The 19,362-nt window shown below is 54.3% G+C and overlaps 4 protein-coding genes across 4 annotated transcripts; 1 reads left to right on the top strand and 3 right to left on the bottom strand.

Annotated features, from left to right (window-relative positions):
- Nucleotides 1-853: 853 nt before the first annotated feature.
- CKM354_000188400 (uncharacterized protein) lies at nucleotides 854-4,606 on the bottom strand (the record flags this gene model as incomplete). The annotated part of the gene is made up of 1 exon (XM_044797019.1): nucleotides 854-4,606. One exon carries the CDS (start codon nucleotides 4,604-4,606, stop codon nucleotides 854-856), a length of 3,753 nt encoding a protein of 1,250 aa, XP_044652954.1.
- A 9,928-nt stretch (nucleotides 4,607-14,534) lies between these two features.
- On the bottom strand, nucleotides 14,535-15,317 carry CKM354_000188300 (uncharacterized protein; the record flags this gene model as incomplete). The annotated part of the gene is made up of 1 exon (XM_044797018.1): nucleotides 14,535-15,317. One exon carries the CDS (start codon nucleotides 15,315-15,317, stop codon nucleotides 14,535-14,537), a length of 783 nt encoding a protein of 260 aa, XP_044652953.1.
- A 439-nt stretch (nucleotides 15,318-15,756) lies between these two features.
- CKM354_000188200 (uncharacterized protein) lies at nucleotides 15,757-17,734 on the bottom strand (the record flags this gene model as incomplete). The annotated part of the gene is made up of 3 exons (XM_044797017.1): nucleotides 15,757-15,855; nucleotides 15,958-17,540; nucleotides 17,593-17,734. The coding sequence occupies 3 exons, from the start codon at nucleotides 17,732-17,734 to the stop codon at nucleotides 15,757-15,759; spliced, it is 1,824 nt and encodes a 607-aa protein (XP_044652952.1).
- A 1,011-nt stretch (nucleotides 17,735-18,745) lies between these two features.
- On the top strand, nucleotides 18,746-19,237 carry CKM354_000188100 (uncharacterized protein; the record flags this gene model as incomplete). The annotated part of the gene is made up of 1 exon (XM_044797016.1): nucleotides 18,746-19,237. The coding sequence occupies one exon, from the start codon at nucleotides 18,746-18,748 to the stop codon at nucleotides 19,235-19,237; it is 492 nt and encodes a 163-aa protein (XP_044652951.1).
- Nucleotides 19,238-19,362: the final 125 nt, after the last annotated feature.

Raw genomic sequence — 19,362 nt, 5'->3', positions numbered from 1 at the left:
AGCCCGTATCTGATGTCGGACCATAGCAGTCTCGGCCCTGACTTTGGATGCTTTCGGAGCATCGAGCCAGTGCCTGTACGGTATGACCGCAAGCGTAGATGGAAGTTTCGGCGTGGCACATTACTTGAGAGAAGGAACGGAGATCATTGCATTTAACGAAAATGGAACGTTTGCGACGTCGGCGGTTCGAGTATGTGCAACGAGGAGGGGAGGGGAGGTATTTGAGTGGTGGGCGCAACCAGGACGCAAACATAGTAGGGAGCATTTAGACCAAGACAGGTCGGCGCATGCCTACAGCGAGCGAGACACATTGCATAGCGTTAGTGTTAAACAGCATTGTACAGTGAGACGAAACTTGACGCCCATGTATAGATGTATCGCATTTCTTTTGCGTTTCGTCTTACACACTAATGGTAAGTAAGACAGAAGCCATCTCCTTTGTTTCTTACAAGCTCGACTAAGAAGGGTAAAACAGATGCAGAGCTCTGGTGGTATCGTGCAGTCGCTAAATCAATGACAAGAAGAAGAAGAAGAAAAAGACGAAAATGCCAAGTTTTCTCGCGTCTCGCCACGCTTTGTTGCTGCTCCCTTCAATTCTCCTGTTTGTCGCGGGTAAGGGAAAGATGCATCGAACAGTTACTCTCTCTGCCTTCCAAAAGCAAACCCCAAGGAAACTCCTGTGAAAGTGCATTATTCGTCGTCTCATCGTATTTGTACACACGCTCCGGTTTAGAGGATATTGGATGAATGTCGAGACTGAGTAGTCGGGTGGGGTGGTATCTGTGTTCGTTTCGAGGTAGTATGGACGGCCGTAACCTCGCTCGCCGTTTCCGGATGTTGGCATACTGAGCAATTAGAACATGCCGCCGTCAACCGCGGCACCGCGGACTGGTGCACGCGTTCGTTCGGGAGAGCTCGGGTCTGGAGTCATTGCCCGCGACCCAGGCTGGGAATTTCCAATGGGTTGATCAAATGCCTGTAGTCGCAAGACATTGCCTGGTAAAATCTGCGCTTCTCGTTTTGGCGACGTTGGCAGTGACGGGTTTGAGTCGGGCCTTGCACTCTGTGCATATGCCGAATCGTGTTGCTCTTTCGATCCTAGACCAAAAAGTTTGCGTGTTCCCTTTCGTCGTGGGTTGATTGGCGGGATGGGAGGCGCCTCCTCTATGCCATTCTTCAAAGAAGCACCGGCTGGCAAATCAACAGTATCAACGTTCGAAGTCGACGATATGAGGGTCGGCTCCGAGATATCGTACTTGGTGATGGTCCGCTTACGCACGCCTGCAGTTCGAGGTGGGAATGTCACGCCAGCTGTGTAGGCTGAGGGGCTGTCGCCTGGACTCGATCCTGACAATGGCGGTGTGGGGGCTTCAGAAAGGTTAGCGGCAAGCTGGACTGGATGACCGGGTCCATAGACATTGGGCGGAATGCTCGATGGTGTCAAGCTAGGCGAAGGGCCGTTGTTGCTTAGCTGCGTATTGACAGACTGCAGCGGCCGACCAGTCTTGAATTCGAAATAACCCTGTCTTCCAGGACGAGACTCATCGCTGGAGCGTTCTGAAGCACCCAAAGCAGGAGAAGCTGCAGGGGTGAATTCGGTTGAGGGCACGCCAGATCGTGGACCCTCAATCATGTTCCTGTCAAAATCATCACGGTAGCGCCGTGAACGACTTCGCGAACGACTCGAGGCCGCACCGGAGTTGGAGCGACTCCTAATCTGGTAGGCTGAACGAGCAGATGCAAGCTGACGCTCTCGCGGTAGCTCACTGCTGTTGCCATCCCCAAAACCTTCCGGCGGGTCATGCTTGAATGCAGGGTGTTGCGAGGTTGGCGGCATTGGCGGTCTGGTAGAGGAATTGCCTCGCGATCGTGCCATATCCACACTGTGTCCATTCCGGTCGACCTGAGCGAGACTGGACATGCTATGATTGCCAATGCTGCCCAGTGGCTTCGGTGACTTTGACGGCTGCTCTCGTCCATGTGCGAGCGTTTCTCTGCTAGTTTTGGAACGCAACATGCCGAAGGCACGCAAGCCACTATTTCCTAAGCCGGAAACAGACAACGGTGTAGGAGCCGGGCTGTGGTCTCTGGAGCTGTTGACATCGACGACGCTGCGTAGGTTCTCCTTAACGGCTTCTCTTCGTGCCGCGAGCTCTCTTGAGAAAGCATCACGACCTTCTTGCGTTGCTGTGCTTCCGTCCCGCGTGTGCTGTCCACGGAGCTCGTGTTGCCAGGAAGGTATGGCATCTTCTGACTGACGGGTGGCATCGGAAGCCCTCGCATCACTCCGTCTGGCGTGCTCCGGCCCTGCGGAGCGTCTAGTATCATTGGTGTCCCAATTATTCGAGGCAGTGCTATGCGAATCACGTAACGACGGAACTGGGTCGATGGCGCCTCCCATGGCATGCCGACGGGGATCCACCTTGCTAGCAGGCAAAAGCGTTTCTTGCGTGTGCGAGGCTTCGTCTTCGTGAGTGCTGCTTTCGTCGAAGGGATAGACTGATGATTGATTGCTGCTCTGCCGCAGATGGTGCACCATATTATTGATGCCTCCTAACGAACCAGCATCGGGGCCAAGTGTAGGCGAGTCGAGCGCTTTCGAGCTGTCTGCTTCTCCTTTGTCCACATCAGTTCTCAGCGATCGCGCTGATGTCGCGTTCTTCAAAGCTCGTGGTGCGTCGTCCTCCTCCGATTCTTCGGCCATGGAAGTCCGAGACCTGTTGCCCCTGAGAGCGGGATGCTCCGAGACAGAATCCAATATGGTGGGTTGCCACCTGCTGGAATAGTTACCGTAACCATACTCAGGCTGGTTGAAAGACTGCGCTATGCGCGATTCTTCGTCATCCTCCTCATCGTCACTCGCACTGATGTTGCCAAAAAATGTGCGGTGAGTGTCAGGAAGTGGAGATTTGTTCACAGGAGCCACCGGAGGGTTCTTCGAAATCTGGCTGACCGCGTTTTGGAACACATTGTAGGCTGTGCTGGGTTCGTGTTGCCGGGGAGCGGACTGAGAAGCAGAGTGCGAACGAGCTCGCATCGATGGTTCGGGCGGAGTAGGCGCCTGGTCTTGCTGCACTCCGCCGTGCATATTGATGCGCTGTTGCAAGGCAGATTGAGGCGACGCCTTCGTCTTCACCGCCGTGCTCGAGGCCGACCTCTGCAGCTGTTTTTGCCGCTCCAGATACTGTTGCTCATCAAAGGCCTGGGCCGGTTTGTTGAAGGCACCCATGGCCGTGGCCTTGCCACGATCCGCGGGCTCTAGCGCCTGCGCTAGTATAGATGATTCATCAGCTTGTTCCTCTACTGGTGATTGCGGTGCGCTCCCAAGATGTGGACTGGACGCGCCAGAGTTTGCACTCCTGATGCCAGATGTGGTCAGCGGGCTGAGTGGAGAGTTCAGCGCCGGTGACTGCGCACGAAAGGCCAGTACTGGTGATTGCGATCGCTCATGCAAGTTTCCAGCGCTCTTAGTGCCGTGCAAATAAGGAGGCATTTTCTTGCCGCTCATTGCTCGTTGCCTCTGGATCGAGTTCAGCCGGCTCATGGCGGTGCTCTGCTGCTCCTGGAGGTGCTGGTCCAGGCCCTGTTCATACAATCTCTTAGGCTTGGTGTTGGAGCGATCTGCCGGTGCAGCACTAGCTGAGCCCATTGGGTTCCCATTTGATGGAGCATGGGCAGGAGATGGCGCTGCGCTCACTGGGGTTTGCGAGGCGATTGAGGTAGCTGCAGTTGAGGAACGCGCGATGGAGCGCGCGTCAGAAGACGTCGTTGATCGCTTCCGGTCGTAGGAGGATAACGAAGGCGAGTGACAAAGATCTTTGGCCGAGTCGTTGAGCAGAGAGTGCCGACTATCGTCATCATCCTGGGAGCCTCTCTCGGGCTTATCTAACCCAAAGTCGAATCCCTGACTTTCATCAGACGGTCGTGGCAGCTCGCTCTCGTTGAACTCGCGCTCTCTCTGGCGGTATCTTTGGAAGGCAGACATTCCAACGTCGTCGTCGTACATGAGCTTTCCCAAGCTCTTTGTCGAAGTTGTGCCCGATCCAGAGATTTTGTAGATTTTCTGGCGCCCGCCAAATAGTATGTTGCCCTCTCCGGGCCTCGATCTACTCATGATGCTCCCACCGCCTGCGTGTTCTGCCTCGCTGGCGTACCCATCCTCAGACATGCACGAATCTCCTCTGCTGCTGTCTGTCTTGGCAAAGGGTGGTCGTATTGAGCCGGACAGCGAGGAGACCTCGGCGATGTCACTCAGACCTGCCGGGTTGTAGCCAAAGTCCATCATGCGTGAGCGCCTCCTAGGTTGTAGCACGCTATCGTCGCTGGCTTTGCCGAGAAGCGATTTCGGATCGTCTTGCTCTCTAAGCATGCTGAATCGAGTCGACAAGCTCGGCATGAGCAGACTCGTTCGGAAGTCGTCCGAGGAGGGGAGGGCGACGGAGATATCGACCTGTGGCGGAGGAGCAGGCTCGGGCTTCTTGCTCTTCTTCCATCTGTTCGTTGAAGATTTCTTGAGCACCGGCGACGGCGGTTGCGAGAGGGCCTTGAGCGCATCTTCGTTGGACGTGGGGCCGTCTGCGGCCTTTTTCTTTAAGAATTTGTTCATGGTGATACTAAGGAAGTCAGCATTGATGGCCTGATGGTGGGATTGAGTCCACCAGGCCGCGTCGTCAACCATGGCGCGGCGGTCCCAATGTGTGCTCGGAGGGGAGGTGATGACATACGAAACGAGTGTGGGCAGCGGGCGGTGGGCCTTTTGGAACGCTGCGGGTGCCGGGGCGAGCTCACAGGCTCACGACGAGGCTCGCGGCTGGGGAAGGCTGCAATATCCTCTCACGACGCAGGAACAGTACGCTGTGCGCCTGCGTGTCCTCGGATGGATAGGGTCGCTAGCTTCCAAATTCTCCAAGTGAGCATTGCCAATGGAATGGGTGCGATGAGCGAGGAGAAGCCGGGGGCAGGTGCGATGTGTGCTCGCGTGCAGAGCGTTTGGTTGGCAGCGAGGAGGAGGGGGGCTGGAGGGCGTGATGCAGGTACCCGTTTGCTCGTGCTGCAGAGTCGTTCGGAATGCAGCGTTCCAAACACAGCGGCGTCGGTGGTGCAGGAGCTGATCGGGCTATCGATTCGCGTGGTGTGGCCGGGTAGGTGAGAGTGCAGCCGGCAGCCGGTCGTTCGCTGGAGGTGATGTCGCTGGGTGGCAGAGGTTTGGCCGGAAGCGCAGAGGGCAGCTACGCGCAATTGTGCATGCGAGCACGCGTGTGTGGCCCGGCGCGGTGGCTCAGCTTCCACTTCCACTCGACGCGCGGAGGAGCAATAGTGATAGATGAAGCGGCAATGGCAGCGGCGGCGTCGCTGGACTAGTGGTTCGCGGCGCTCAATTGTCAATCTTGGAGCAGAGGAAGTCCGGGCCACGCCTCCCGGGTGCTCTTAATTTCTGCCAACCGTCGCCGGTGCACGCGACAACTGCGCAGGGCGATCGGGAGCGGTCTCGCGCGCAGGGCAGCAGGGGGACAGGCAGGGCGGAGGCAGCGAAAGCGCGAAGTCGGCGTGAAGAGAAGAGATGGTGCAACTTTGCGTTGATGAGCGAACGTCCAGTCGCAGCAGCAGCACCCCCCAGCAGCAGGCTGCACCGCCGTCTTCATCATCCCTCGATGCACACGGTTTTCTAAAGTTTCACGCTGCTGTGCACGACCAGGGGCTCCCGACCGTTCCTGCATGACCCGTCCAATAAGCTCCTTCCTCCAGCGATCCTCGCCCGCCGCCAGAAGGGGCCCACCTGCCGTGCCAGGAACACTGCACCACGCACACCATCAACTTCTTCTGTTCAAATTTGATTACCCACCAGCAGCGTCGGCTGTCGGGCGAGCCGCACACGACACGCTACGACACCGACACCTAGAGCAGCATCTGCACCGGCGTTGGCCATTGAACATCGTCGATGCATTGCCGGGTAGCGGAATGCGCATCATCAGTGACAAACCAGCGACGTTGTGATGTGCCTGCTGCGTGCCTGCACACTTGCATCTCGCCTCTGGGAGCCGCGGTCGTGGCCAACTTCGGCACTTGGGCGCTGCCTCCTATAGCAGCCCGCCGTCGCTCCCAAGAATCCGGCCGCTGCACTCGGAGCACTCGCTCTGCCCTGTGCTGCCGACGACGGCGGCGTGCATCACGCCCTCCCGATGGCCTCGCTTGCGACACTATCGCCAAGCGACCCGTCCGCCTGTGCCATCGCCCTCGCATCCCTACGCCTCGAGGAGGGGGTCGAGAGCGGCTCTGCTCTGCGATGATGATGATGATGATGATGAGATCCTCGCGATTCCGCTCCCTCGCACGCACCGCGAGGTACACGATGCAGTGAGGCTGCTAATCACGACCACAGCTCGCGCCACGTCGTCGTCCGATGGTATTGCTGCAGCGTGCATCAACCTTGCTCGAGCTGTTGCTCGTGGTTGACAGTGCATGGCAAACGCTCCTTACTTTGCTTCAGAACCAGCCTGCTGCGAAGGCGTAACCCGTTTCATTGTCGGTCTCACCTGCGCCGCTGACGCCGAACGTTTGGCATAGATGGAGGCAGCATTGTGATAGGTGCCCCCGTAATCAACATCTTCGTGAGCGTGTATCACTCTGTTCGACTCTGCGCCTGGCCGACGTCCACAGAGCCCGCCCGAAATGGAACCTTGCATGGTCACCGCTGCTAATACTTGCCTACTTCTTCCCTCTGCATCCATGCACACTTCGCAGCGCTAGAGAACGGATCAGGACGTTTCGCACTGGCACACTGTATCCGTCGGCATCCATTCTGCGGTATGCCGTATGCGCCCTGACGCAAGACGACGCTGGCTCCGACGCCCATCTTGAGCGTTCTAGAGCAACAGACACAGCTTGCAACGGCAGACCGACTAAATAGCAGGCGCGCCTGGCAGTTGCCCGCGTAGTCCTGCTCGCATACCGAATAATAGGGTCGCAATGTTGCCACCAACTGGCGCTAACTGCCAGGGCTGAGTTGAACAAGAACCTGTTCTCAACCAGGCGCGGTGCTCAAACAGACTTCACAAGCGCGTGCAGTTCGCGTTTGCACTCAAACGTTTGGCCATCGGCCCGTCAACGCCTCTGCCTCGAAGGAGCTCGCGTCCGTTCAGCCTGGCTCTTGAGCTCGGAGCCAGTCTGCGCCAACAAACGTCCAACGGCCTCGAGGATGGCCAACATGGATCAGTGCATATTGCATATACTGTCAGCTGATGCTACGTAGAGCTGGCATTCCATCAACGTAATCGGCGGAGGTCGTGTCAATGCCGAAGACAGTAGTCGCACAATCAAGCCAGCTTCGGACCCAGCTGCGAAGATCTGATCTTGCTTGTACTGTACTCCGCAATACCTCGGGCACTGAACGATATGAAACAGTCCTCCTGAGACAACATCCCACAACGACCCTTCAATGTTGAGATGAAGGCCTGGGCCACTTGTGTTCGAGACCACCGCGCTGTTACGATGCACACGCAATGAATTGCACAGGGACTATGACCACATTTCCAGTCCTCACTGCACCGTCAGTGTTGCAAACGAGCTCATTCTCGACAAATTTGAGACGCTCAGCGCTCCTAACGACGGGCAAACGAGTGAACCTTACGAACAATGTAGGACTCCGAAACGCCTCCTTTGGACCAATTACCTGACGACTTCCATTCGTTGGAAGTCGTCGTCCTCCACTAGGCTCATATACAGATATTCTGATGCGCGGTCACGGGGTCCGGTCCCTCTACGTGACCAACAGTCGACTCAACATTTGACATGAATTGCAAATGCGAGTCGCACATGACAGGCAACCTCCAAAATGACAGCTCGTGAGGCCGTGAAGCTCATCACGTTGCGCGTGGCGGTGCCGATCTGCACAGCGGCAAGCGGCAACGTATACACCACGTCCTCCCGCCGACCTGACTCAGTCTCGATCGCAAGTGCACAGCTGAGCCAGCACGCCCATCGCCTCATCACACGAGCCATCCCTTCGGATTGCAGCAGAATTGAGCGTCAAGGAAAAGTACCAAACTTACAAGTCAGGGCATGCAATGCTGATGTTGACTATATTGAAGAGATGAACTTCATTCGCCTTGACCACGCAACTTGGCACTGCGCAATACAGCCCCACCAGTTGCAGACCGAATCTCTGTGCCCGCGAGTCGACGAAAGTGCAAGCTAATGCGCAATGCACCACATGCAATGGTGCCCAGCTCTACAAGGCTGTTCGCCTCACTAATCTTTCAATTCGAACACGGCCGAAGAGACACATTGCTCATCCCGTTCCTGCGAGCTGGTAGCTTTCAGCAGATCGAGGCGGAACACAAGTTCGTCGGAGGATATGTATCGCCCCACATGCTCCAATCAACACCCGCCGGCCGGTACCTCCTAGCGAAAAGACAAACTATGAGGCCTAAGCGTGCATGCATATACATGCTGCAAGCTGCGAGTCATAGCACTGGAGTGCCGAAAGACAAATCCAACCTCATTGGTCTGTGAGCAAATATATAGATAGATAGATAGATAATTCTTATACGCCGGTCTACCTCTTTAATACTAGAGTAAGCAGCACGCTCTTTAGATTTCGACCGAGGGAAAAGCCTTCGAAAAACCCTCGCCTTCCTTTTACTCTGCAGCCTGCGTAGCCGCTTCCTTTGCCTCTGTTTTTCCTTCGGACAATACTAGGTATCTAGCGAGTCCTCCTCTCACCAGGTCCTATCTTTCCCTTCTTCTCTCCTCCTCTCCTCCTAGTCCTCTTTCCCTGCTAGCGAGAACTGTTCTAGGACCCCTTCCTGGATAAGCCACTTTGCTGTTGCATGTAGTCCCCTCTTTGTGTTTGCTAAGTCCTTCCAGTTTGTAGATCCCCCTGCTTGGAATAGGAGGTGTCTCCTCTCTGCCCATCTCGGGCAGAACATGCATACATGCTTCGGTGTTTCATGTCCCTGCCCGCAGTCACAGTCTGGTGTGTAACCTGGGACTCTCCTCTTCGCGAGGTATTGCCTCATCCCAATGTGCCCTGTTCTGAGGAGTGTGACCATTGTGCTCTCTGGTCTGGTGAGCCCTTTGTGCAGAGCTAGTCCTACAGTGGAGGAGGTGGTGGTTGCCCATGCAGGTGGCTGTTCTCCTCCTGCTCTGGTTCTCCTCCCTTCCTTTTCTCTCTCCCACTTCCTGTTCCACTGGTGTTTTGCCCACCATGCCTTGTGACCCAGGTGTGTCTGCATTGTGGTCTCTTGGCCCTGTACCAGTTGGAGGATTTCCTCCTGCCTGGTTTGGGTTGGTGCAGCAGGGTGCCTTGTTCTCCTCCCTGCTTGTGCCTGTCTTCTGATCTCCCTGCACCTGTTTTTGATGTATTGGTATGCAGGCTGGTTGTCCTGTTTCTTGGCTGCCTGTCTGGCCAGGTCCTGGGTGTACAGGTGAAGGGGGGCAATGTTTGCTTCTTTTTCCAGGACTGCTGTTGCAACTGACCTGTATGCTCCTGTGATGTTCTTCATTGCCTCTCTCTGGATCTTCTCAATGGGTTTGGTGAGGTTTCTGCAGTAGCCTTGTGTGCCTTCTGGGTTGGACCAGACTTGGCAGCCAAATGTAATGGCTGGTCTGACAACTGCTGTGTACAGGTGTCTTGCTCTCTGGAAGGATGCTCCCCATGTGGATTTGCACAGTCTTTGGAGTGATTGCATCTGGTTGGCCCCCTTCTCTGCTGCTTTCTTGATGTGTGGGCCCCACTTGAGTTTGGTGTCTACCCATACCCCAAGGAGCCTGAGTGAGGGCAGTGGTTCCCCATCAAATCCTTGGATCTGGACTGTGGCCTTAAGGTTGTGCTTCCTGCTCCTGGTGAAGTGGATAAGCTGGTATTTCTGTGGTGCAAATTCTGCACCGTGTCTTTTTGCCCATTGCTCACACTTTTGATGGGCTTTCTCCAGTTGCCTGCAGTTCTCCTCTGTTGACATGCTGTATGTCAGGATGTTGGAGTCATCCACAAACCCCATTGCTGAGGTGTTCCCTTCGTGTAGTGTTGGGAGCAGGGTTGATGCAAAGAAGAGGAAGAGAATTGGGGACAGGGTGGAGCCTTGGGGAATCCCTGTGTTCTGAGGCCTTGGTTGGTCCATAAACTCTCCCAACCTGAGGCAGGTGGTCCTGTCTTGAAGGAAGGATTGGACAAAGCTAACTATGTGGTCTGGGAAACCCTTCATTCTGATGTTGTGGAGCAGCCTCTGGTGGGAGACTTTGTCAAATGCACCAGAAATGTCTAGGCAGAGCATTGATGCAACCGCTCCTGGCTTGGCTTTCCAGATAGTCCTAACTTGTTCTGTGATGAGGTCCAGTGCTGAGGTTGTAGACCGGCCTGGCCTTGCACCCATCTGTTCTTCTGGGAGGAGCTTTCTTTCTTCAGTTTCCTTGGATATCCTCCTTGCAACTACCGCCTCCAGGACCTTTGCTATTGTGTTGAGTAGGGCAATTGGTCTGTATGCTCCTGGCTTCGTGTAGTCTGGCTTCTGTGGCTTCCTGAGCACCACTGTAGTGGAGTGCTTGAATGGCTTAGGGTGGTATGCTATCCTCAGGCATGCAGTGAAGAGCTTGGCCAGAATTGGGGCAAGTTGGTCTCTGCATTCCTTGAGCAGGAGGTTTGGTATCTGGTCAGGCCCTGGGGCTTTGTTGCTAGGCAGTTTCTTGAGGATCCCTTTCACCTCCTCTGAGTTTACCTTAGTTTCCATGTGGAACTGGGGTGGCAGCTGGGTGTGTTGGATGTCACTCAGGTCTGCATCTCTTGGGTTTGGGAAGAAGTGTTTAGCCAGGATTGCAGCTTTTCCTTCGTTGGTGTCTCCATTGTGCTCTGGGTCAGCAAGGTCTGGGAAATGTGGCAACTGGTGCCCTTGATTTGCCCCCTCCCTCGCCCATTTGGCCATCTTCCAGATCTTCTTAGGGTCCTCTGTTACTTCTCTTACTAGCCTTCTCCAGGCTAGGTTCTGTTCTCTCCTCACAACCTTGCTTCTTGCATGGGAGGCCTTGAGGTATTGTTCGTGGCTCCATTCTGTCTTGCTTTCCCTCCATTCTCTTCTCATTCTCCTTGCCAGCTTTGTGGCATCTCTGCACTCCTGTGTCCAGGCCATCTGGGCATAGCTTGATGGTCTGGCTGTTGGGACTGTCTCTTCTACTACCCTCTGGATAGAGGATTGTATTCCCTTGGCTAAGGTGTCCAGGTGTTCCCTTGTGTTGACTGGGAATTGATTGAGTTGGTTGGTTTCCTGGGAAATGAGACTCTGGATCTGGGTCCAGTTAGCAGCTTTCCATTGTTTCCTTTGTCCCTGCTTTGGTAGCCCATAGAGATTGATACAGAGGGTTGTCCTTATAGGGATGTGGTCAGAGCTGTGTGTTTCCTCTGGGAGGGCTTTGCATTCCTGGATTAGGTTCTGGAGGGAGAGGCTAACAAAGACCAGGTCTAGTGTTTGGCAGCTGGCCATATGTCTTTCCCATGTGATTGTTCCTGGTTCAAGGGCCAGCTGTAGATGGGCCTCTGCAACCGTTTCAATAAGTTTGTCTGCCATAGTATGCTGGGTCTGGGTTGTGTTTCCCCCCCATCTTGGGTGGTGGAGGTTGAAGTCTCCTAGGACAATGTGGTTTGCAGATATGTCTTCTTGGGGTTGCGTAAGTGCCTCTTGGAGTGCAGGTAAAGTCCCATCTTGCCTGTGGCTTGTTGGTCCTGATGGATTGTAGCAGTTGTGGATAGAGATGGGTCCTGTAGGTGTCTGGAGTTGGATGGTAACCAGGTCTCCTGTATTATGGAATAGTGGCTTCCAGTTAGAAGTTCCGATCTTGTCCGACACCAGCATTGCAACCCTTGGGTTTTGCTGGGGTGGGAGGACTGTGTGGTATCCCTTCTTGGCCTTAGTCTTGCCATTTGTTATGTTGAGCCATGGCTCTTGTAGTGCAATAACTGTAGCTTCTCTTGCTGCTTGGCTGTCTAGCAGTAGGGTTTGGGTGGTGCTTGACCTGTTGACATTGTGTTGGTAGATTGTCATAGTTTGGTTACTCATGGGATACTTGGGAGAGGAGCTCAATTGGGTCGATGTCCATGTCTTCCTGGGGGGTGCTTGTTTCCCCTTGGGTGTCCTCTTTCTCCTGTGTAGGAGGGAAGTGGAGCTTGCTTGCTTGCCTCCTGCCTGCCATTGCTGTTGCTGTGGTGCCTAGGGGCCTGCCTTTGTACCTAACATCCCTCTGTGGAGGCTCAGCTGGTGGGGCTTTCCTCTTGAGGGCTGTGGGTTCTGTAGCATTGCCTCCTTGTGTTGGGCCTGAGGCTGCCTCCCATTGCTTTTTGAACCACTCTGAGAATGCTCTTGCTTTGGTCTTTGCAGCAGCTTTGTAGCTGCATTGGAGGGAGTATGCCTTGTGGTCTCCCCTGCAGTTGCAACATTTGACTTTCTTCTCCTTGCAGCTGTCTGTCCTGTGCTTCCCTGCACATTTTCCACATATATCTTCTGTAGCCCTACAGTGGGTGGTAATGTGCCCAAAACTGTTGCACTTGAGGCATTGTACTATCCTCTGCTGTGGGTGGTATGGTTCTACTACACACCACATTGATCCAATAGTTATGCCCCTCTTGCACATCTCTCTTGCAGTCTGCTTGTCCTGCACTGCCATCACGACTGATGAGAAGTTGGTCTCTTCCCTTGCCCTCTGGTTCTTGAGCCAGAAGGCTTTCTTGATCTTGAGCCCATCTGGGAACCAGGTCAGATTGTCCTGGTCCAGTTGTACCCAGCTGTTCGCATCCTCAGGCTTCCAGGAAGTCCTGATGCTGTGTACAATTACCTGTGTGACAGGTGATTCTACCTGGGCTCCTGGGTATGCAGCCCTAAGCCATGATTGGTCCTTTTCCAACCGGCTTTTCTCTCCTTCTCTGTGGAGGATGACTTTGAGGTCTCCACTTGGGAGTTTTTGCACAGCCTTAAATTGCTGGACTCCAAGTTTCCTTCTGAGCTCGTCATGGCTCATCTTCCTTGCTGCTTCTCTTTCTTCTTGGTTTCCCATCTTCACAGAGATGGTCATGGATGCCTGAGGCTGGGGCCTTGGCATTGTGTGTCCAAATTGGGCTGTTTGGGCCCATGTTTTGGGGGTGGTGGCAGTGGGTGTTGGGCGGCTCTGGAGGGTTTTCTGGATGGCCTGAATGGCCGAGGATTCTTCCTGGCGGAGGGCGTGGTGGAGGAGGGCCTGTTGGGCCTGTTGGAGGAGGAGGAGAGTTGGGGAGGGAGAAAGGGTCGACTGGGAGTCGAGGTGGCTCTGGATCTGTTCGGTGAGTGTCTTTAGGTTCTTTTGGATGGTCAGTTTCAGGGTATTGGTGTTAGCAGTTGTTCTCTGGCTTGGGAGGCCAGAGAGGGGTGGTTGCGGGCGGGATTGGGCCGTCTGGGAGTTGGAGACGCAACCTCCTTCTCCCAGGCTCCCTCCTCCGCTCGCGACGTCGCGGTGTCGGTTGGGGGGTGTTGTCGCGTGTTGGGAGGCCTCGAGGCCTCCCGCCGTCGTCGTCGTCGCCTGCTCGGGCGTGTTCATGTTTTTTTTTTCCCTGCACTTTTGATAGTTAGACGTTGAGCAAATATATAATGTGCTCGATATTGCATGGGAGTGTGAAGCTAATTAGGGCTGCCGAAAAAGAAACTCCACATACCATAGGGGAGAGAATCTCACATAGTCGTCAGAGATCACGTTAAGACGTTTACAAAGTGGCAAGACGCAGCAGCAGATACTCCTCTGTCGTCAGTGACAGCACGGCTATTCTACAGTTTATCCAAGGTTATTCGGCGCATGATGCAACCTTAGACCAGCGACTCGGACGCAGCACGAACGTTTTATGAATCTGGAGACCAGCTTCTCGGGAGCAAATTTTCGGAGAGGACACCGAGCAAAGAAAAGTCCGAATTTCACTTCATTATCATAGCTTTTGTCTTTGTCATACTCTTCTTCGTAAGAGCATCCACCCGCCGAGCCAGAGCAAGACCATCATTAATGCCAAGGTCTGACAGCCAAATTGCTTATTCAACTCGCCATTAGATCGCTGCGGGCATGTTGACCAACCTCTACATGTGCCGTCGAGATTGAACGTGACACAGATTGGAGTGCATGGACCACCGGGAGTGGGCGTGTGCAGTGGGACACCGCTGAGCCATTGTCGTTCGACGATCGGTGGTGAGGTGCCTCTAACGATAGTCGTCATTTTGAGGCGACTGTCGTCGATTGGATGAGGCACCATCACTGTACTTGTGCTTGTGATGGTCCTGCGCGCACCATGTTTGTGCCGCTGTGGAGGAAGAGGATGTTTGTGCTGGAAGTGCTGAGCCTGAGTAGTAAAACTCATATCGATCGTTGTTTGCATAACGATCATCATGAGTGAGAAGGTTTGTTCAAGCAACATTTTCAAACATTAAATACTCATCGCTCACTAACTATCGTGAACACTCCACCCTCGCCGCCAACACCACACATCATACAATATCGCAAACATCATCTTCCCGCGCACAATTCCATACCACCACCCCTCAAACCCCAGTCGGCGACGGCACTGGCGTCGGAGTAGGCGTACACTTCACCCACTGTCTCTTCTCAATCATCCCAACCCCATAATCCTCCCCCAAAGTCCTCGTCACCTGATTCTCATCCTCACCCCTCTTCCAATTCCCACTACAATCACAAACATACTTCTGACAAATATGTCTCGGATCCGTAAAAGTACAAACAAGTCTGCAATCCGGTTCATCAGCCTCAACTCCATTCTCACCCTCCTCTCCCATCATCGTCGTAGTCGTAGCCGAAACAAGACTCTTTCCACCAACCGGCGCAGCCTGCACACCCCACACAACCCTCTCAGGCAAACCCGCAGCGAAGAGCATCAGAACACCTAATCTCCAATCAACCATTCCAGCTGTGACACCGCCGGCAAGGATTGCTAGAAAGCGGTCTTTTGGGTCAAGTTTTGAAAGACCAGAGCGGTGAGGAATTTGCGTGTCCAGGTGACTGTGAGAGCAACCATCGATTGTCTCCAAGCATGTTCCGCTGGGTGAGAAACGAGTGCAAACGGGGCCGCAATTTCCCTGGGTCTGGATGTTGGAGTCGGAGAGCTGTGCAAGGGTGTCGCCAGAGATTGCTGCATTGGGTATCGCGGAGGTTTGCAGGGAGGACTTGACGATGGGGCGTTGGATGGTAGACGCCGAGGATGTCGCGGTGGTGGTCGCGGAAGAGGTTGGTTGCTGTGCGATCGGCTGTGCAGCTGTCAAGAGTGACAGACTGCTGATCGTGCAGAGGGCGGAGGTGAGGAACTGCATGTTGGACTGAATCGACGAGTGCACTTGCTTGATGAGTGGGATGCTCGGTAGAACTATGAGGTGGGTAGTCGATGCAGGTTCTGAAGTCAAGTCAGTGTAGCACTCATTAATATACCTGCCTTCGACCGAGCCACAGAACCCAGTGAAGGCTGCAGGTTCCGAAAGCAGGCGATAGAGGCGATATTGTGTGGCACTTTTCATGTCCACATGCAATGGTGTAGCAGTAGGTCTGATTCTAGGTATACGACAGCACAAGCCCATTCGGTTCGAATCATTAGGTAACATGCGTCAAGGCAGCATCAACAGGACAGCGCCTCTCCAATTTCCGCCACAAGACCTCCTCATTCTATTCGCCCCTCCATCAACGCTCGAACGAGGATGGGAACAGGAACGGAGGACTTCTCAGCAGTTGCCATCTCATACTAGTTCATTCAGGAAGTCAAACCCAGTAGAAATCATCATCCTGCGAAAAAGCCAGTCCGTCGTCGTAATAGCCGAGGAAGTGATCGTCAGCTTTGAGGTATGGCTTTTCAGTCGTCTAGGAGCTTGGAAAGTACATCTCGTTGTAGTCCGGGGCAGGACTTTCACGGTGGCCGTCAATGCAGGTATCACACGTATCCTCGTCTTCAACTTCAGTAACAGTCGCCGTAAGTGGTCCTGACGTGGGCGACGACATGGTGAAATCGTTTTCGTCTTCGACAGTCGACCAATCAAGCCAGTCATCATTGTCTTCGATCGCTTCCGTCTGCTCAATCAGCTCTGGAGCCTCGGCGCAGTCGCGACACCAGCAGTTCTCGGCATGACCCATGGACAAGAACCTTTCCAGATCGCACGGACTTTGAGGACGACTCTTAGGCAGCGGCACTTGCTCTGGCTGAAAGAGTTCTTGTTCGCTCGCGTAGTGCTCAGTGGACTGGGCCGTTTCATCATGATGTGATGCCCGAAGTGAATTGACTTGCGGCTCCACTGGCAGACAGATGCCATTGCCAAGTATGTGCAACCCAGGTGAGGAAGGGGTATATGACGGCAGCTCACAGCATGGCGTGGTTGAACGTGGTGTTGCAAACAGATCGGCGAGATACAGAACGGATTGGGCCAGACTCTGGTGATTGATGGGCCGTGGGTATTGACCAGTTTCATTCGCGTGGCCAGTGAGGCTGTTGAGGTGCACGTACGGCACCTCATTGTCTGGAAGCTCGTACCGTTCTTCATCAATTGGTTGTATTGGAACGCCGCCACAGTCGTCCGAGTACTCCCAGCTGGGCAAGTGCTTGTGCGTCTCCTGGTCGTTTCTTGGAAGCTGATGATCGCCAAGGGTGGAATCCTCGTTGAGGATCCGCCACAAGTTGGCAGCAGTCGCCAGCGCCACAAGCTCTTCTGGAGGCTCGCAGGCATGGCGCTGCTGATCGGTTATGTGCATGTCTTCAGAGAGCACGGTTTGCTTGTCTCCAAGATCGCGTATGTTGGATTGGCCAATGAAACAAGGAAGTCGGTCAGCGCATGCCGCTGTCCAAGCTGAGGACTCTGGATCTTGCAATTCTTGGTCTGCTTTGTGCAGCTTGCAGCCGGTAGGCGGCAACTTGACAACAGGAGCAGATATAGAAGTTGTCAATGTTGGAAAGAAACGCGAACGTTTTCTGGGTTGATATGTAGGTGTCGGGCGCCAGACTTGCACCCTGTCCTGCTCAAGAGGTTCGTCGTGCTCGGGCAGACTTGAAAGATCCGTGAATCTTGGCACTTCTCCGTTCCAGCCACTGATCTGCATCAGGGACGGGATGTAAGGACACCATTCAGGCACACGAGGCTGACTGAATGGTCGAGTTGGAGAAGAGGTCGGTCTCGCTGCGGTCAAGTAAGGGAAGTCCCGGAGATCGAGACGTCCAAAGTCAAGGACAGGTAGCTGTGGTGGAGTCGGTGGGACCTGATTCCATGATGGCCAAGTGAAAGTGAGACTTGGCTTGAGTGGCTCTGGCGTTGCGTTGATGGCCGGCAACGGATGAGAAGTGGCTTTCGCATCAGCCAAAGCTTGGTCGATGTCTCTGGAGAGCTGCTCGTCAAGTATCTGAGTTATCAACTTTCTCTTGTTGCGTCTGGCGTCTCGACGCTTCTTGGCCTCCTTCGTTCCTCTGCTGTTGCTGGTACGGCGGGTGTGACCAGAGACATGGTACTCGCGATCTCGAGTCGCGGTGAGTGCTGGCATGGCCAAAGTGGAGAAGCGATTTCCTAATTGCCGGTAAGTAGCTGGCCTGCTGAGCGTGGACGGAAGTAGACTCACTCGAGACACCGCGGGCATGATGAATGCTGAGATCGAGTCCTCCATCGGTTTGGTCCACTTCCAAGAAAGGGCGTTCACGCCGACGTTGGTGCAGGCGGGGAGAGACATTGTGATGGACTGGGGCAGACAAGTTGGGAAACATGTCTGGGAGGCGGGTTGAGGTGCGCCTGTGCTACTGCGCTGTAGGGATATTGATCGCAATCGAGAAGCAATGGGATGTGCTGTGTCTGCAGGCAAGGTAGGGTGCTCAAAATGAATACGCTGAGACTACTAGGGATTTGTTGTTTCGGTTGGTAGGTCGCAACGAGAGATATGCGAGTAAGGACACTTCGGGACACCGAACATGCCGTGGAGGAGGAGCATATCGGCGAGCCACGTCGCTCTTGCGCCTGCCACCCAGTGTTGAGATCAAAGCAGGTATGGTACAGCGAAATTCGTATCAGGGAGCCGCGACCTACATCGTTCTAGCGAGAGGCAATGTGAATAAGACAGCTCGTGGGCCTGTGCCGCCTTCGTCCTTATCGAGGCGACCTTGAATGTCCATCTGTGCCACGAGGGCGCGCCGCGGTGACGACGCCAACGAGCTCTTCAATCCGGAGCACTGGCTCCGCCGGCCGCCCTCCTGTTGACTGCAGATATCCAGTCGCAAAGCGGAATTGGTATCGAGCAGTCCCCGACAATACTCAAAGATGATCTTCGCTGGTCGCTGCTATGGATTGCCGGGGGAAAGTTGAAATGCGCAGGAGATGCGAAGTCTGACATCTACTGCGCTCATTCAGAGCTCTTCTACCGGCAATAGCGAACGGAATTAGCTTGAGTGATGTACGGCGGAGAAGCTGAGAGCTCATCATGTCAGCCGTTGATGTAAGCAAATCTCCTCACAGCGTCGGTAAAGGATGACTTTTCATAAAGCTTTCATCGGCGGCTCCAGATCCGGCTCAGTGGAAAAAGCATTGATAGCAAGCACGAGTGCTGCCTCGGATTCATAGCGATGAATCGGTTGCTTACATATCGCCTGGGGTCGAGCAGGGTGCCCCGACATGGGTTTATCCGAGGGGACAGATGCTATGCACGACATAAAGCCACAAAGAATCAGCACTTCACCGACTCAACACTTGAAAACCACAGACCCAAGACCAAAACACCGGTAAAGATGGGCCCACCAGCGAATGATTATGCATCTCGAGAAGGTCTCGTGCAAGTATGCGAAGTGACGAGTACCATTGAGCAACCGGTGGAGGCCGTTTGGGGCCTGATGTCGGCGCTGGAGAGGCTCACCGAGTGGATGCCTGGTATGGAGTCTTGCACAGTGCCCGAAGACACACCACCATTCCCAGAATATGGTGCAGTGAGAGTCGTCAAACTCAAGGGCAGCGAGGCAAGTTACCACGAGACTCTGGAAATCTTCGATGCCGAGAACCACTTCACCTCTTATGTTGCGAATACCGAAGACAGTTCGCCAGTCAACGGGTCCAGAGGAAGCACCAAGATGGAATCTCTGACAGAAACATCCACGCGCGTCACCTGGAGACTCGATCTCAAAGAACTCCCTTCCCCGGAGATCGTATCCCAGCTTCAAGATTGGCTGGTTCCATTCATCCGTGAGAGCCACGATGAGGCGAGAAAGGTGTTGCTGAAACGTTAGCAGGAGACCACAAAGTAGACATTGGTGGCAGTGGATGCAAATGAATGCTTTTGAGGTCAGTCGTTGATGGTCTACCTTGGAAAAGGATTTCGGTGTGGTGTGCAAGGAACTTTGCGGCCCAGAGT

This window comes from Cercospora kikuchii (genome assembly GCF_019650295.1).
Source record: "Cercospora kikuchii DNA, contig_00001, whole genome shotgun sequence".
NCBI classification, from domain to species: Eukaryota; Fungi; Ascomycota; class Dothideomycetes; order Mycosphaerellales; family Mycosphaerellaceae; genus Cercospora; species Cercospora kikuchii.
Note: the sequence above shows the minus strand (reverse complement) of the source record. Positions and strands in the feature narration are given on the sequence as shown.